This window comes from Colobus angolensis, unplaced genomic scaffold (assembly GCF_000951035.1).
Source record: "Colobus angolensis palliatus isolate OR3802 unplaced genomic scaffold, Cang.pa_1.0 Scaffold95, whole genome shotgun sequence".
NCBI classification, from domain to species: Eukaryota; Metazoa; Chordata; class Mammalia; order Primates; family Cercopithecidae; genus Colobus; species Colobus angolensis.
This window is the reverse complement of record NW_012123487.1, coordinates 9,438,231-9,454,809: the sequence shown is the minus strand read 5'-3', so window position 1 is coordinate 9,454,809 and position 16,579 is coordinate 9,438,231. Positions and strand designations below refer to the sequence as shown.

General features: G+C 35.2%; 1 protein-coding gene across 1 annotated transcript in view; it reads right to left on the bottom strand.

Moving 5' to 3' along the window:
* Nucleotides 1-7,084: 7,084 nt before the first annotated feature.
* Nucleotides 7,085-16,579, bottom strand: part of ERBB4 (erb-b2 receptor tyrosine kinase 4) — a 1,169,376-nt gene continuing 1,159,881 nt past the window's right edge. Inside the window, exons 25-27 of the mRNA XM_011932361.1 lie at nt 11,730-11,777; nt 10,635-10,932; nt 7,085-7,836 (exon numbers count right to left, since the gene is read on the bottom strand). Coding sequence (XP_011787751.1) covers nt 7,391-7,836; nt 10,635-10,932; nt 11,730-11,777 — 792 coding nt within the window. The 3' untranslated portion in view covers nt 7,085-7,390. The remainder of the gene's footprint in view (nt 7,837-10,634; nt 10,933-11,729; nt 11,778-16,579) is intronic.

The window sequence follows — 16,579 nt, the reverse complement described above, 5'->3', positions numbered from 1 at the left end:
CTAACATTAAAAAAGTTAGTATGTGTTAGGTGCATACTCCTTCATCAATAACATAGAAAAAAATCAAAATAACATTACACCACACACAATTGGCACATCCTATTGTGTAAGCGAGTGCAGAGGTTGAACACATCACAATAGTGCTGAACACAGAATCACAAGTAATGTCAAAATGATAACTTCCAACCAAAAGAGAAACAATCACAAGCCAATTACTTATATACAAATCAACCCTAAAGACAATTATGTTCCAAATAAAGATGTCCACAAAAGAAAATCAAAGCAACATTATACTTATTTACAAATGCAACTAGCCATGTCTTTAACAAGCTATAAAAATACTATTCACATTTTCAAACATACAGTAGTATTTTTTGTTTGTTTATTTCAAAAAGGCAGCTAACTTTGAATGCATGGATTTAAATAAAACACTGATGGCTTACCAGCAAGGTATTTTTGCACCCCAATCCTTTGAAGATACTTCACAAGAGAGAGGGCTTGTTTTCTGCTTACAAGTTAAGAAAATAAGGAAATGAGTACAAATGTATATATTTTAAGCCTCTGCCTTTTCAGTGAAGTGACGCCCTCTCTCACCCAAACTGATGTCAGTAAATTACTTTGATGCATATGTCAGATGAATGTTTGAGAGTAGATTTAAGATGACTTTTTCTGTGCTATGAATTGTCTTGCACATTGATCTCATTTTCATTTCACCTCCTTGTAATGGTGCTCAAGAAAGAGATGAACTAGTCATACCATGTGAAAATGTGGTTTCAACATGCAGCCACGCAATCCCTGGTGCTCTCAACATGAGAAGGAGACACACCAGCCAGGGAGACATGCATTCAAAGTTAGCTACCCTCACACAGCTGCTCCGTTTAATAATCGACCCATTTAACAGCAGTACCAGTTTATGCTACATATTTCAAAGTACCTTACTTTAAAAGAACACCTTACATATCTACATGTAGAAAATAACTTTCGTAGTTGATTACTGGAGTAATCCCAAAAGGGTTCTTGGAGTGCTATGGTTGTAGTCCCCTCACTCCCCCCTCCCAGCCCCTGAGAGATCCAGAAATATACAGGAAAATGACTCTCACATTAAGGGAAAAGGACAACCCCCGGTTAACTAAAAAATCTGGAAATGACACTTGAAAACCAGATTCATGTCAATATGTAGGAGGTATGATTTGCTTTCCTTCACAAAGGCTATAGGCCTGGGGGAAATATCTACACATTAGGGATAAAAATAGCAGTAAAGGCAAAGTGGTTTGGACAAGTCAGACTATTGCCTACAGGTATGAATCTTTGTTTTCCTATATTTGTATATTTGCACAAATATAATCACTTCTCATGATATAGGGAAAGCTCACTAGATCATGAAAAGAAAAATGTCCATAAAGAGCAAAAGTAGATAAAGGATGGCATTCTATTAGACAACATGGATTTTCATTATCATGAACTGCACTCATTATGTATTTGTTAGATGGATGAATGATCCAACAAATAATTGCAGGTGGTTCTCAAAGCTGAATAGCCTTTACCTTTATGATAATAAGACTCCTCATTTGGGGAAAAAAAATTACAGCAGCTGCAAAATATTTATGATTAGGAATAAAATAAGATGAATAAAGTAAATAAGTTAATTTGTTGGCAAAAATAACTTCTTGGTTATATGTACAGCTTTTATGTAAAGATTAAATTGAAGTTCTACCAAGGGTCTGTGGACATATGTGAGTTTTGAGATTCATCACAGGGCTAACTCGTCTCAAATTCCTATAGGGAAGGACACAGAGAATTGATCTTCATGGGAAACCATAATTTTAATAGCTGAAATATTCTCTATGCAGTAGTTTGATAGTTCATTTAAACAGTGTCCAAATTGCTAGAATCTCTTATGAAAAAATCAGGCATTCGAGGACAAAGACGAAGTCAGTATTTCACAAAGTGGGGTGTGGGATCTCAGCGATCCACTATGGCTTAAGAAAGGAACAGGACAGCATCGGGGGACTGCGTTAAACCAGGGTAGCAGAAAGGGAAGAGAATAGTGCCAGTTGTGTCAATGGGCAGAAAAGGGAAGGATTCTATTTTCCTCTAAAGGTCAGAGAGAAATAAATTTTTCTGTGATTTCTAACAAGGTAATCACTTAATTGCAAAGCTGACTGTCAAACAGTATTTTCTAGAGGAAGTATGCGAACACCCCCATGAAACTGGGACTTAGAGTCATTTTAGCTCATGACTATAGAAGCATTTACTTCTGCCCAAAATATCACCTGGCCAGGAATTAGATGAGGCAGGGGCCTGCAAAAGTGACAGATCCTACATTTTTGGACCTCTACAAAATCAGTGAGACTTGAACCGAGTATCTGAAATTTCTATTATTTTAGAGAGACTTTTAATGAAAAGAAAACAGCAGCTCACACTGCTAAAAGATATTTGCCCATACAAACACAGGGGCGCCTCGCCCGACACAATGCCCACAACAGCTTCTTGTTTCCAGCTGCAGAGAGAACTCAGATCTCTGGGATCAGAAAAATTGTATTAATTCTACCCAGAAGTATAAAAACTGGCCCCATTGTGATATCAGTAATCATGAGGTCTCCACTGATAATAATCTTTTAAAATTATACCTGATCTACATCTGTATAATATTTGTTCTTAAGCAAATAGCAACCAAGGGATACCAATCTGCATTTATATGTTTACACGGGGCAAGGCTGTCCTTCAAACTGATACACATCAAAGTCCATGTACACAAACAGAGGCACAGCAGGATCCTCTGCCCACAGTATATACAGTAGAAGTTAATTTATCTGGGTTTTTTTTAACAACTAGAAGCTGATGCAACTGGATTTCTCATTTGCCCTATAACAATCATCATTCTAATAACTAAAATCCAAAAAAAATGGCAATGCAGTACTTTGGAACACTTGGTTTAGCATTTATTTATCAGAAAAATTGTGATTTTGTGTTGTCATTTTTGGAGGCAAGAGGGCATAGTGAACAAAGAAAGGACATATCACAAATTAACTGTATTTTGTTTGTTTGCTAAATGACACCACTCATTTTTTCGTCTCTGCAGAAGGTAATAGAACATTTACATTTTCTTTACTTCATCTTGAAGGCCCCTACTTAGTCATATGCAACATGTTTGCCTGTTAAATTCTGCAAGGTGGTGTTTATTTAAAAAAATAAATAAAATTTTCTTTACATTTAAAAAGTGATAAAGGAATAAGAGAATGAGAAAAAATTGTTCATTGTGATGCTTTAAAGCAAGTTTTCACAAGTGGAAACCGTATATGCCTACTTTCAGCTATACCCAACAAACGACAATTTTAAATGGCAAACTTATTTTTTTACTACGCAAAATCCATCCTACATTTTAATATCCTGCATTTAACTTTGCTATATTATACTTGTGGTTAGTTTTCTAGTTTGATTTATTTAAGAATATTAAAATCATTTAACATCTGATAACCTAACTAAATCTACATCTTATAGCATTATCATGGTTCTGTCCAGTTATATACATGCTTTCATGATCACCTTTTCTGTTACCTTATGAACTACATATACTAGTTAAATTATCAACAATTACAGATGGATGAATAATTCCAGTTTTGAAATAAAGGTTAGATAGCTCTAGAAAAACTTGTATTTACATCCTTCCCTGTCAGGCTTAAACAATTTTAATTTTCTTTTCATTTTTGATACTTCAAGAAGCACATTAATAGTCCTTCCAACTTCATCTAGCAGCAGAGCCTCACAGTTCTTTTCTTGATTTTTCCTTAGCATTGTAAATATGCACAATCTTCATGCCATGTCTTTCCTTTAGAAGGTATTAGCTCACACACTATAGCATTTAGAAGAACACTATTTCTTCTCTTAAATTAGATATTCAGTCCTTCTCCCTAATCTACAAAAAGAATCACTTGATTTCAGTTTGTGTGTTTTAATAGAAATTTGAGTTTTGCATTGTTTTTCATACTAGTTTAAGAATGTTGCTGGAGAAAGGATTTTCATCCTAAGCTGTGCTACTAATATTGTGCAGAAAACCAAGAGTTGCTTGGTAGTCTAACAACTTTTGTGATGCAGATGCTTTGTGGTTCTGGATCTACCCTAGATCAGAGGCCATCTTTCCTCACCTGTTTAAGCACCACTTTCTTTAGGCAATCATTTAACTGCAAAGGTTTTCGATTCCTGAAAATAGGATTGCCCAAAATAGGTATAATCTACAAAGTCGGGTGATTTAAAAAATATAGTCAGTGTAATTTTAATACAATTTGTTTCAAATTTACATATTGATTCTGCAAATTTCAATTGCTACAATTGGCCTCTAGAATCTGATATCCCCCAAAGCACCTTGAAGACTTTAACTGACATTTTAAAATTCTACCCTACTGGGCTAAATAAGTTATTGTCTGGAACGAATGAAACTTTTTTTCTCCCTCTTATACATGCTGAAATATGTTTTCCCAGGGGGGACAAAAATAAAACAAAAAACACTCAAACAACTGAAGTCAATTATATACTACAGAAATCATTCAAAAGAATTATAAAGTGGTGCTATTATAAAGCATTTGGGTCATTTTGGATTGTGCCTACCTCCGTCTCTAGGTATTACCCGACATGTAAAAGTCTTTTATTTATTTTTTCCTTCTCCAAAATGAGTGATTCTGCTTTCTATATCCCAGTAGAAACCATATGCATATTGTAAATCAGAAAAAAAAAAATCAAGGTATACTATCCAAAAAGAGGGCTGTGATGACTTGGTGCAGATTTGTTTAGAAAGGGAGGCTTATATTCCATTTTTCAGAAGTACTGATATGAGATTCCTTTTCCTAGAGACTTCTCTGAATGGATAGGAGAGCTCTGAGTTGTTAGATTATGGCCCCTGAATCACTCTGTGTCTTTAACCCTGAAAAGTTTGAGAGTGAACTTCACTAGAAGGAATCTCACAAATCCTTCCCCTGCTCTACCGTACTTTTTCAGCTTGCCTCACTTCTTATAGCTTAGAAGAAAACCAACTCTAATGTCTTCACTTCATCATTCTTAGCCAAGGACCACCGTCATCTACTTTTGGTTTAATGGTGAAGTTAGAATCTAGATAGGTTAATTAGCCAGTGATGCAATATTCTTCTAGACCAGTTTATGTTTGAATAATATTACTGAAATTATTATCCTATTTGTCAACATCAACAATTTGAAGGATGTTTAACTTATATCCCAAATGAGTTCAAAGGAGATATGTTACTGTACAACTGATTATATGACAGCTATTCACAGAAGAGACTATGCAATCTGATTCTTTGAACTCATAGAAAAATTAAAATGTCATTTTAATTAAATCTCCTAGATGATAGAATTTTGAAGTTGGGGATGACATTCCATTTATCTGAGTGTTCCCCACAAAATACGGTGCTTTTAGTAGACACAGTTAAATAAAGGAGATTTGGATAGATGGATGGATTTACTTGTTCAGAATAGGAAGAAACAAATTTCTTTGGATTTTTTTTTTTCTCTAAACTTTCTCTGCCTTAATAGATATTTTTACTCTAATTAAGTAATCTTATACTGTTGACTCTAATTTGGTCCCAATATTTTAACATTAGAAAGAAGTATTTTTTAAAAATCTAACTGACTTGGGGTAGAATTTTCAGAAAAGGGGGACTTATATCTAAGTTTCCTAATTATTGATGTGAGGCCCCCTTTACTTGGAGACTCATCTCTGTCATTTGTTCCCATCCTTCATCTCATCAGGTATTCTTTCAAAATGATACATAATAATGATGGTTCTAGTACTGGATGCAGTATATGAAGAAAAGGAATTATATAAAGTATCAAAAGATTGGTGTGTTGAATAATAAAATAATTGCACGAGAAGATTTTTCACATTTATTTACAACTTTTGACCCAAGGACCTATCCATAAGCTTTGAATGTTTGTGTTTTTATTATACCAATTTATGTGCAAAGAGTTACCTTCTACTTCATATAAATAGAGTCTCATACTAGAAATTCCATGGAATTCAAGCCAATCCTTACTCGCATTCCTTCTTATGAAGTATACGAACTGAACAAATTTCCTTGCGTAGCAAAGGTGATATATGAAGATAATGTGCTGGCCTCTCATCATAGTCCCTGGATACCATTGCAAGGTTCCTAATTTGCTTGGTTTGGCGTTTCCACAGTCTTTATCTTAGCTCTTTTTTAAAAAATGTACTTAAATTAGTTAATTTGCTGGTTGCTTCCATATTGCTTGATTCAAAATCCAAAATGGAGTTCAGAAAAAGAACAAATAAAATTACAGCTTAAGTGCAAACTACATTTCTGAGTATCTGCCAGGTAGACATACCCAATCCAGTGTGTTTCTTCCAGTTCAATAGATTCCCTCATCGGACCAACCCTGAAAGTATCAGTAGTTTTCTTGAATCACACAGAACTGTCTCTTAGTTTCCTTTCTACTCTTCAGACAACCAATGGCATATCAAGTAGTGTCATTTATGGAGAAAAAAAATGTTGAAAAGTGTAAAGGATGAGGGTGAAGATAATTTGATAGCATGAAAAATGAGAGCTAAAATAAAAATATTAGCCTCCCTTTCTTATTTTAAAGATCGTATACTTAAAGTAGTGGCCATTTCACTATATTAAAATATTTCTTAAATTCTGTGAAGAAGCTTTGATATAAACATTTTTGCAATTAGAAATTAAAGCCAAAAATTGGGGAGCAAATATAAAGGAATTGGTCAGAGCAAAACAAAATGAAAAAAAACAAAAAGGCTTCGAAACACAATTACTAGTTATAACTTTGATGGAGATTTTTAAATTATGAAAGTTGAGTTGGCCATTCTTACTTTCCAGGACAGAAACTGTTGGGGAAAGAAACTGGATTCGCAATTTCAGACACTATCATATGTTAGAGAAAATGTTATTCTTTTATTCTAATGGAAACTTTATTATGATTTCCAGGGATGCTAAATATGCACACATCAGTTCCCGCAGATAGGAACAGATAGCATGGGTGTTTCAACCATCTGCTTAAAAAAAAAAAAAAAAAAAAAAAGAAAAAAAAAAAAAAAAAAAAAAGTGACAGCTAGTTTGATAGCAGGCAGTATTGCCTTACATTTTCTGGTCCTTCTCTAGCTGTTTCATTCTCCCAACCAACCCATGCAGAGAAATGAAGAAACATTGTGGTTCCTCCTATCTTTCTCTTACAGTCTTTCCCTCTAATGTTCAAGTTAGATAAGCACATAACTATCATTGCATCTCTATCTTCCACTGGGAAGTGTCAAAACTACTGGCCTTGGGGTAGAAGGAAGACCACCAGAGAAAGACAGGGGGTCGGGAAATTGGAGCGGGTGTGTCTCTCCACCTAAAAACCACAACTGAGCTTACACCACAGTATTCCGGTGTCTGTAAGGTGGAGGCGGCAGCACAGTGCCTGGCTTCAGGGAGAACTCAGAGAGGTATTCCGGATTCTCTGCCACAATAGGCCGGATCCGCCCATTCTGTTTATAAAAATATTTTGTGCTGTACTCCTGCAGGTAGTCTGGGTGCTGAAGGGTGCTCCGAGGTGGCAGGCTGTGGTTCCAGTAGTCAGGGTTGTCAAACGCTTTCTTGGCCTTCTCTGGCACAGACAGTACATTGTTCTTCAGGTACTCAGCTTTTCCCAAGGCGTTGGCAAAGGTGTTGAGGTACAGCGGCTCATTCACGTACTCATCCTCGGCCTTGGGTGGACCATTGGATGCACTGTGATATTCGGGATTATCCAATGCTTGAAGGTCTCCATTTTTTCTCCGAGAAACAAAAGGGTTCTCCTCCACTGGATTCAGGTATTCTAAAGGAATCATAATAATAAAAAAAATCAGCTAACCTATACTTTCTGGAAAATATTAATTAGAGCAAAGTTATACATAATGGTTAGCTTCTTTGTCTAGAACAAAAAACACAGATTTGTTTTCATGATTTCTCACAACTATTTGTGGATTACCATGGTCTTATGAAAAAAAGAGTAAGGGGGCCAAACATGTTTACGACAAAACAAGAAGCCAAGGAGGCCAGAATCAGAATTTCTGTCTCCTAAATTTTTATTTCTTTCTAATTGCATTTGTCTCTTCTGCATGTGGGGCTGATTGTTTCAATGTTTTTGTTTTCTAAAAGTTATTTATATTAGGAAATAAGAGTACCTATTAGGATTAAATAGCCTTTAAATATACAGACAGCTTAATTTCTATAAAGGATATTGAAAAACCAAAGAGTCTATAGCTGAGTTCCATGCCAAGATGAATAGATGGAGTGAAGAAATCATGTTTTATTAGTCTCTGTGGTTTGCTATGATTGCCTGTACTGGTAAAAAGGATCTGATTGGAGATGTTCCTGACAAAAGTTTTACACATGGAAAAGAAAGCATCAGAGGAAAAAAATTCAACTAAAAAAGCAAATCTAACAGATAGCTAACATGCCTCTAGCTGACTTGCTTGATATTACATATACTTCTACTTAATAATAAAGTATAATTATAATATTTCCATTGACCAATCATAATCACAAAATAGCAAACTATCAGCTTGAATCATATGAAATAGCCATTTTGTATATTGAAACCAGTCAATTAGTGCCTATTTTGTATGGATCAATCTAATAAATCCATCTAGTATAGGTATTGGCCTAAACGGTGCTAATAATTGTCACCATTCTCCTGAATCTTAATTCTACATCTGTGTCTATAATATAAACTGCACATGGACATATACACATATATATAGTAGGTCCTCTAATAGTCCTCTCTTTTACTATATACACACAGCCCTAAGCTATTCCTATTTTGAATTCAAGGCATCGAGAGGACACAATTCCTTGTTGAGAGGCCATTCTGAAACAAACTTTCTATCTCTTATCCTTAGCCCAACAAGTAGAGAGAAAAATTCTATTAAGCCAGGATTATTTTTCTCCAAACGTATGTATACAGAATAGGTAAGTATTTAGCATCATTTATTCAAGTGAAAGGGCAGTAATGAATATCCCACTATCATATTTAGGCCTTTATAAGACACTGTCATTTCATCCTCACAATTCTGTGAAAAAGAAGTACAAGACTTATTTTTCCAGCTTTGTAGACAGAAAAATGAGATTAAGTGATGTATGCAGGATACAATTAGTGTTGGGATGGAATTTAGGTCTTCTAACTCCTCTTGAGTAATCTTCTTATTCTACTGCACTGTTTGTTATTATTGCCCCCACAGGAGTTGGGTGAACTTTATGCTTAGCCACAAGTTTTAATTTGACAAGTGTATGAAAACACTTATAAGGAATGTAGAATTTGATCTTTCTTACCAGATTTCTAAAACTTCTTAATTGAAAGAATAGGAATGTCTATACTAAAATTCCGTACTCTCTGAGTACGAGGTGGGACTATAGCAATCTTTTATAGAAATGGAGCTTAGTGTTCAGAGATAAAATCTGAGAATACAGTGTGACTATATAGGGTGACTTGCTTTTCTCTTAGCCTTACATTACCTTTCCTCAATGCGATCTACTTATATATTATCCTGATGCAAACTTGTATAGCTGTCCAATAACTTTACGGTTGAAGTGAAAATCTCCCCAGAAAAGATTCTTCTTTGGGGTTAATCCACCAAATCTTCATAACACCTACATTTGTGTCATTACTAGGCTACTATGAACATCCAAACTCTTCATTGCATTTTTATATGTATAAAAGTTTTATATATGTAAAAGTTTTATCTAGACAGATATATTTTAAAAGGTTATTTACAATTAGAGATCTTTAAATTTTACTTTGAAGGAGAGAACATAACCTTATAACAGGCCCTTCTCAGAGTTTTAAAATGTAGTTTACTATTGACACTAAAGACTGCGAGAGACATGATCACCATTTTTTAATAACAATCATCTATCTTCTCTGTTGTGATACTGTTAGCATAGAAGAAGAAAGGCTGTTTTGTTGCAAAGTTGAAGCATTATTTGATTTGGGTGCTTAACATTTCTACTACTAACTTTACAAAATTATTGTTGTGCTTTGTAAAACCACAAACTATTATTTTCAAATCTTGATGTTATGATTGTAAGTATATACAGGGTCAAAACTTTAATTTTTGAAAAATGTCATATAAAAACATAATATTTTCCTATAATAAACTAGGTTGTTTAAATGACATCATTCAAATGAGTCAAACATATCATTTATTAGTGCCATCAAAAGCATCAGGCACATTTGCCAACAATACCAGTCTTTATGATCTCCACAATTAAGTCCAATAAAGCTATGGTCCTGACACTTTGTGGTATGCTACCTCATTCAAATATTTCAACAAAATATGTTTAGAATAGTGCTTCTCAAGACTCATTGCTGTATGCAGATAGCCTGGGGATCTTGTTAAAATCCAGATTCCTATTCAGATGGGGCCTGCCTGAGATTCTGATTTATATAAATAATAATAAATAATGTGGATGCTGCTGATTCAGGGACCATACTGCAAGTAGCAGTAGCCTAGGCCTTTACTAGGTCACAAATGTTGTGCTGTACAGCTATCTGGCAATTTCCATTCTGTACTTTGTTTATCTTGATGGAAGTGAACTTCGAATGGCAATCATTTTTGAATAATCAGTTCGTACCTTGTTTGGGTTTGTCTCGCATAGGAGTCATGTAACCTTCCTCATCCAGCTCTCCTCGTGGGCTCCGTTCTGGGGCGAACACGGTGGGGTCAGCGCTGTACCTCTGGGTGCTACTGTCTTCTTGGACATGGGGTGCCACTGGCTTGCGTAGGGTGCCATTACAGCAGGAGTCATCAAAAATCTCAGCTGTAGCACCCTGTGCAACAGGAGCTTCTGGAATTGTGCTAGTTGGGGCTCTGTAGGGCACAGACACTCCTTGTTCTGCAGCAAAACCTCCATCTCGGTATACAAACTGATTCTGTTAATAAGAGAAACATATTAAGAGAGAAGGTGTTGTTAGAAATAGTTTAAAAATGAATGTTAATAGCCACAAGGATGTCAAAGCCAGTCTTGTAGAGAATAGTCAGAGTGTTTATTTATTTTTCCCTAGTGGCTAATGAATTTGAGTTACAAACTAGAAACACCTAAAATTTCCACTTTTCTTAAAAGATAAATCATCAGAAAATAATTTTGAAGTACACATTTTAGTTTTATTAACCAACTGAAACATAGTCTAATAAAAAGTATTTGATGCCCTTTTCCCACAAGTGCCTATATTTAATATAAACTTCAAAGTGAATTTTTATGATAAATGGGAGTGTCATTAATTATAGACAGTTGTCATTAAGAATAGAAGTACATGGATATATTTTGAATAATCCTTTGTCTTTATTACCTTCTAAAATTCTGTGGTTATTATGAATTTGAGGCTCTAGTACCTAACTAGAGGATTATCACTATAATTCTGACTTTTTAGTACACGACCTATACTCAGGGAAGTAAAGATCACCTCCACATCCAGAAGCATAATTTATATGCACAGGTAAATCCTTCAGATAAAAATTGAAAACTACTGTTGATGCATGAGATCTCAATTTTGGATTATCAACTGAGATAAAAACACATCTACAAAGGCAGCTACACAATGTACAGCAAATTCTTAACTCACTGTTGGCAAAGGCAAAATGAGGAAATTGTGCAGAGACAAGAGAGAGGAAACATGGTAAGCAAAGACCAAAAATCCTAAAAGATGAAGGTTGATTGTGAAATACTTACTCCTGACATGGGGGTGTAGGCAGGAGGAGGGCTGTGTCCAATTTCACTCTAATAGGAAAGAAAAATGGAATGATGGATACAATAAGAGGCAATATGAATGAAAAAATTAAAAAAAGAAACGAAAAAGAAAAGCCACATGAGTTGTATGAACCAAAGGGGGAAAAGTGCACAACAGTGAAGCTTCCTAAGCAGTAAAATTGTCTGTATTCTCACCATAAGCAAGCTTATTTATATGTTTTGAGGAAAATAAATATTTTAGTTCAATCCCTGAAAAGGCAAATTATACATAAAAAGCAAAATTTTTCAATGGATTAGAAAGTAAATAATAAACTTTCTTCTGATTAACCCTATAGGAAAGGAAAAAGTAGTAAATAAACTATAGATGTAAATGGGAAATGGTTTCCTTCTTTACATGTCAAAAGATTGAAATGGCCATATACTCTGCTCTTATTTTTTCTCTTAGAATAAATATTTCTGGAAGGAGATAGCAGGAGATTTCGATTTGCCTGCAGTAATTTTTGCTATCAAGCTACATTTATTTTTCACCACTTCAGCAAAGGGTAAACTCCTTTGTCTCTCCTTATTAAAAGGTATATGCTATTTTATCTTCAGTCTTACATTTTTTTTTAAGTTAAGAAACAGCAGAAAATTTGGAAAATCAATTCATTTCCTGGAAACATGCTTTAGATTCCCCTTATGTATTTATAATGAGTCAAAATCAGATTTCAGTTAAAGAGACAACAACAAAAATACATGTATATTTTTATAGCTTAATACTCCATCCTATGGGCTAACTGAAAGAGGGTATAAAAATATAATAAAATATGAAGGACAGTGTTCCTTAGGGTAAGGAAAAGGAGTGTATGATACTAATTCTGTTCCTTAATAAAAAAAAAATACATTAAACACATTTTTTGAGAACCTACTGTCTATATGCCAGGCACTTTTCTAGGCCCAGGGATAATGCAAAACACAGACCCAAACCACTTGATTTTATGAAGCTTATATTCTCTACAATCCAGCTTTAAGTAAACAGAAATGACTAAAATCAACCTCTAAGATACCTTACATCTTTTTTGTTTGTTTGTGTGTTTGTTTGTTTTTTTGAAATGAGTCTTGCCCTGTCGCCCAGGCTGGAGTGCAGTGGCAGGATCTCGGCTCACTGCAAGCTCTGCCTCCCAGATTCACACCATTCTCCTGCCTCAGCCTACCGAGTAGCTGGGACTACAGGCGCCTGGCACCATGCCCGGCTAATTTTTTGTATTTTTAGTAGAGATGGGGTTTCATCGTGTTAACCAGGATAGTCTCGATCTCCTGACCTCGTGATCCACCTGCCTCAGCCTCCCAAAGTGCTGGGATTACAGATACTTAACATCTTTTATATGAAACAGATAAATATTATTCCAGGTCACTGTTCATATGATTTGGATTCACGAAATATTCTAAGAAGAATATGGTCCCATGGAGATTAAGTGTTTAAAGTAAATCAATAACAACTGGATAATACAATCTCCCTTAACTAACTTAGTCTGCTGAACTAATCAAGGGACACGGTCTGAACCCCTATAGTGAGTTTATATTTTAATTTTCCCCATAACTATGGTGGCGTTAGAATACTTATCTATTTTCTTCTTTAGTAACATAACTAACAACACATCAAAGATTATGGCATGGAAAGTCAGAGATATATTTAATATGCAATACATAGGAGGTGCTACTGTGCAACAGACAGATCATTTAATGACCTGGGCTTTAGTTTCAATGATAAGTGGTGTGAATGTGGTGAATCACGAAACATCTCAGACCCTCGTTTTCATTCTTGGCCTCTCTATTATTAATAAATATGAAGTAAGATAATGCATATAAATGAACTTTGTAAACTCTGCACTATTATAAAAATGTAAAGAACATATCACATTTAAATATTCATATCCACTAAATTGAATTTCTAAAATAAAGCAATCAGGATGCCAAAGCTACTCATCAAAGAGGCATTTTAAAATGCTCACCTGTTCTCTAATCATCTTAAATATAGGCATGTTTTACTATATTTTAGAAATACCTGAAATCCAGTACATTTGTTCTTAAAATTTGAGGAAAGAATTTTTTATAGTCCAGTGATTTGTAATATAGAGTGACAGTAGAGGAAATATGGAACTGCCTGGTGGAGCTTCACCAAACTACAAACACTGGCCTTACCCTCTTCATTAAACACCAATTATTTGGCAAGTACTTAACAAATATTACTAAATCTCAAAAGTACAGACACTGCGGTAGATGCCAGCAATACCACGATACACTAAGACATGACCACTGTCCTTCTAGAATTTACACAATCAATTATAATCTAAGATTGTTGGAAGAAAAGGCAAGAATGAAACAAGGCAATTTATTTCAATTCCATGATTCTATATTAGAATGCAAGGTATTCCGAAGTATTCATAATTACTAGTGCTCCTTTGACCTCTTACCTTGCAAAAGTTGCTGTACTGGGTAATGCTGGACTAGAATTACAGCTGAGAAATGAGTATTGATTGCACATTTTGCATTTTACAAAACCTGAGACATAAACAATCAAAGGAACAACTTACAAGTCATTCTTGGTCGGGGAACAGTTTGTCTATATTCATTATCTGGGCTAGAATGGCTTCCATTGTAAAGGCAATGGATTAAAATAACTGGGACTCTTGCGGTTAGTCTGTTCCAAGACAGAAAGCGAGGCCATGCCCTATTAGAATGCATCCACTGTCCCTGCTTTGACAAGTCTTTCAGTCAGCAACCTGCCAACTCCATATCTGGACAAACTGCCAAATAGCATCACAGTAATAGGAGCATCTTCATGAATTTTCCTGTTTTCAGCATTAAAATGGAAAAAAATGCTAAGCAAAACCCCTTTAGCATTCATTGTTTTTAGGGTTACTGGCTGCTTTTTATGTTTCTGTTTCCATTTTTTCAGTTTGCTTTTTTATCTGTTTTCCATGATAAAAAGCACCTCATTCATTTCCCTGTGGAAGGGCAATGCAGCTCCAAGGGAACATCTGTGAGGCCAATTAGCTGGGCTGGAAATGTGATATAATTGTTGTTTAAATATATTTAAATTACATGTTAATCACGATGTCATAATTTATAAGCTTTGAAAATAACTTTTTGTACTTCAGAGCCAAGCCAGATTTTACTTGTTTTTGCTGTTTTTAGTTTGAAACCAGCTCTTCTCATTTCTCTCTCCCTCATTTCCCCACACTTGAAGAGCTGAACTTTTAATATTGGAAAGAATGACAGCTGCAAGTAAATTGGTTGAGTAAAAATTAAGATCCTCACAGCAGTCAAAATGAGCTGGAGTGACCTTAAAGTTCTCAGCAGAACAAAGCAACGCTCTCAGTTAAAAGCTTTTGTTTTTCCATTGTGCTACTTTCTGCTGTCCATCAAAGTCCAGCTTTGCAGATCTTTAGGAAGCAGCACTGGGTGCATCTGTTCAATTAGCTGGTGAGGCGATTTACTGTCAGCAGGGCAGAGATAGAAAGAGGTGGGTTATGAACTGGCAGGTGACACTGAGTTTGTTCCCGGTTGGGGGGGGTTGTAAGAGTGATGGATGGAATGAGTTTAATTCTGTGGCCATATCACTGGGACATTGTATGATTAACTTGGATTTAAATGCCAGAGATTACAGAGAAGGCAAGTATCAGCAAATAAATCAAATACAGTATTAAATGCACTTTTAAATACATCATGTTCTAAAATTTACTTTTTTGTTGAATGATAAATATTAGAACGTTTGTCTCATTTTATGCACGGTATTTCTTATATTTGTATTGTTTATATTGTTCCTGAGAAATTTTAATTATTAAATAGATGGACTGTATCTCATGATATTTTAAAAAGTTATTATACAAATCTACTTTCAGAGGAAACAAACATACAGGCCTAATGCCTAGCTTCTATCTAAATTAAACATGTGATCAATGAGAGTCATTTTCTAATCTTTAAATAACTATTACTTTCAACAGTAATTTTAAGATTACAATTTCTAGGTTCAAGAAATACTCCAAATTCTTTTGACTAAAGTAAAATGTCTCTGTAAGACGTTGCTAATCCATCAGCACTAATTTATTATCTAGACACTTCCACATAGTAACTATTAAAGGTTCTCAACATTTTATCCTCCCTCACATATCTGCTTAACACTCTGATGGGCATTTCCACACTTTCACAGGTCACATAGCAGCATATAGAAAATGTTTATTGAATTGTTATTATAATTATTATATTATAAATTATAATTCCTGATGCATAGTTGTAACTCTGCACGTTTCTCACAACTGAGTTCGACATACCAGTGTTTTGAGACATTTAGATTTAGAACCTTAATTTTTCACAGGGCAATCAGAAGGAAACAAACAAAATGTGTCCATATGTGCCAAACCCAAAAATGGCTGGGAGAAGCCTATTGAGATTTCAGCTGCTGGCTGAATTTTACATATATTACACAAAATATCTTTTGTCTATTTATGTATACATATATTTATTTACTCATTTTTCTATTTGGTTTGATGGGAGACTCTATCTACTTTTTTGAAGAATCTCTCTTACTCTGCGTGCGCGCGCACACACACACACACACACACACACACACACACACACACCCCCAATAATGACTCTGTGGTCCAGTTGAAGAAATATTGACTTGGGCTCTTTTTTTTTTTTTGAGACGGAGTCTCGGGCTGTCACCCAGGCTGGAGTGCAGTGGCGTGATCCCGGCTCACTGCAAGCTCCGCCTCCCGGGTTCATGCCATTCTCCTGCCTCAGCCTCCCGAGTAGCTGGGACTACAGGCGCCGCCACCTCGCCCGGCTAG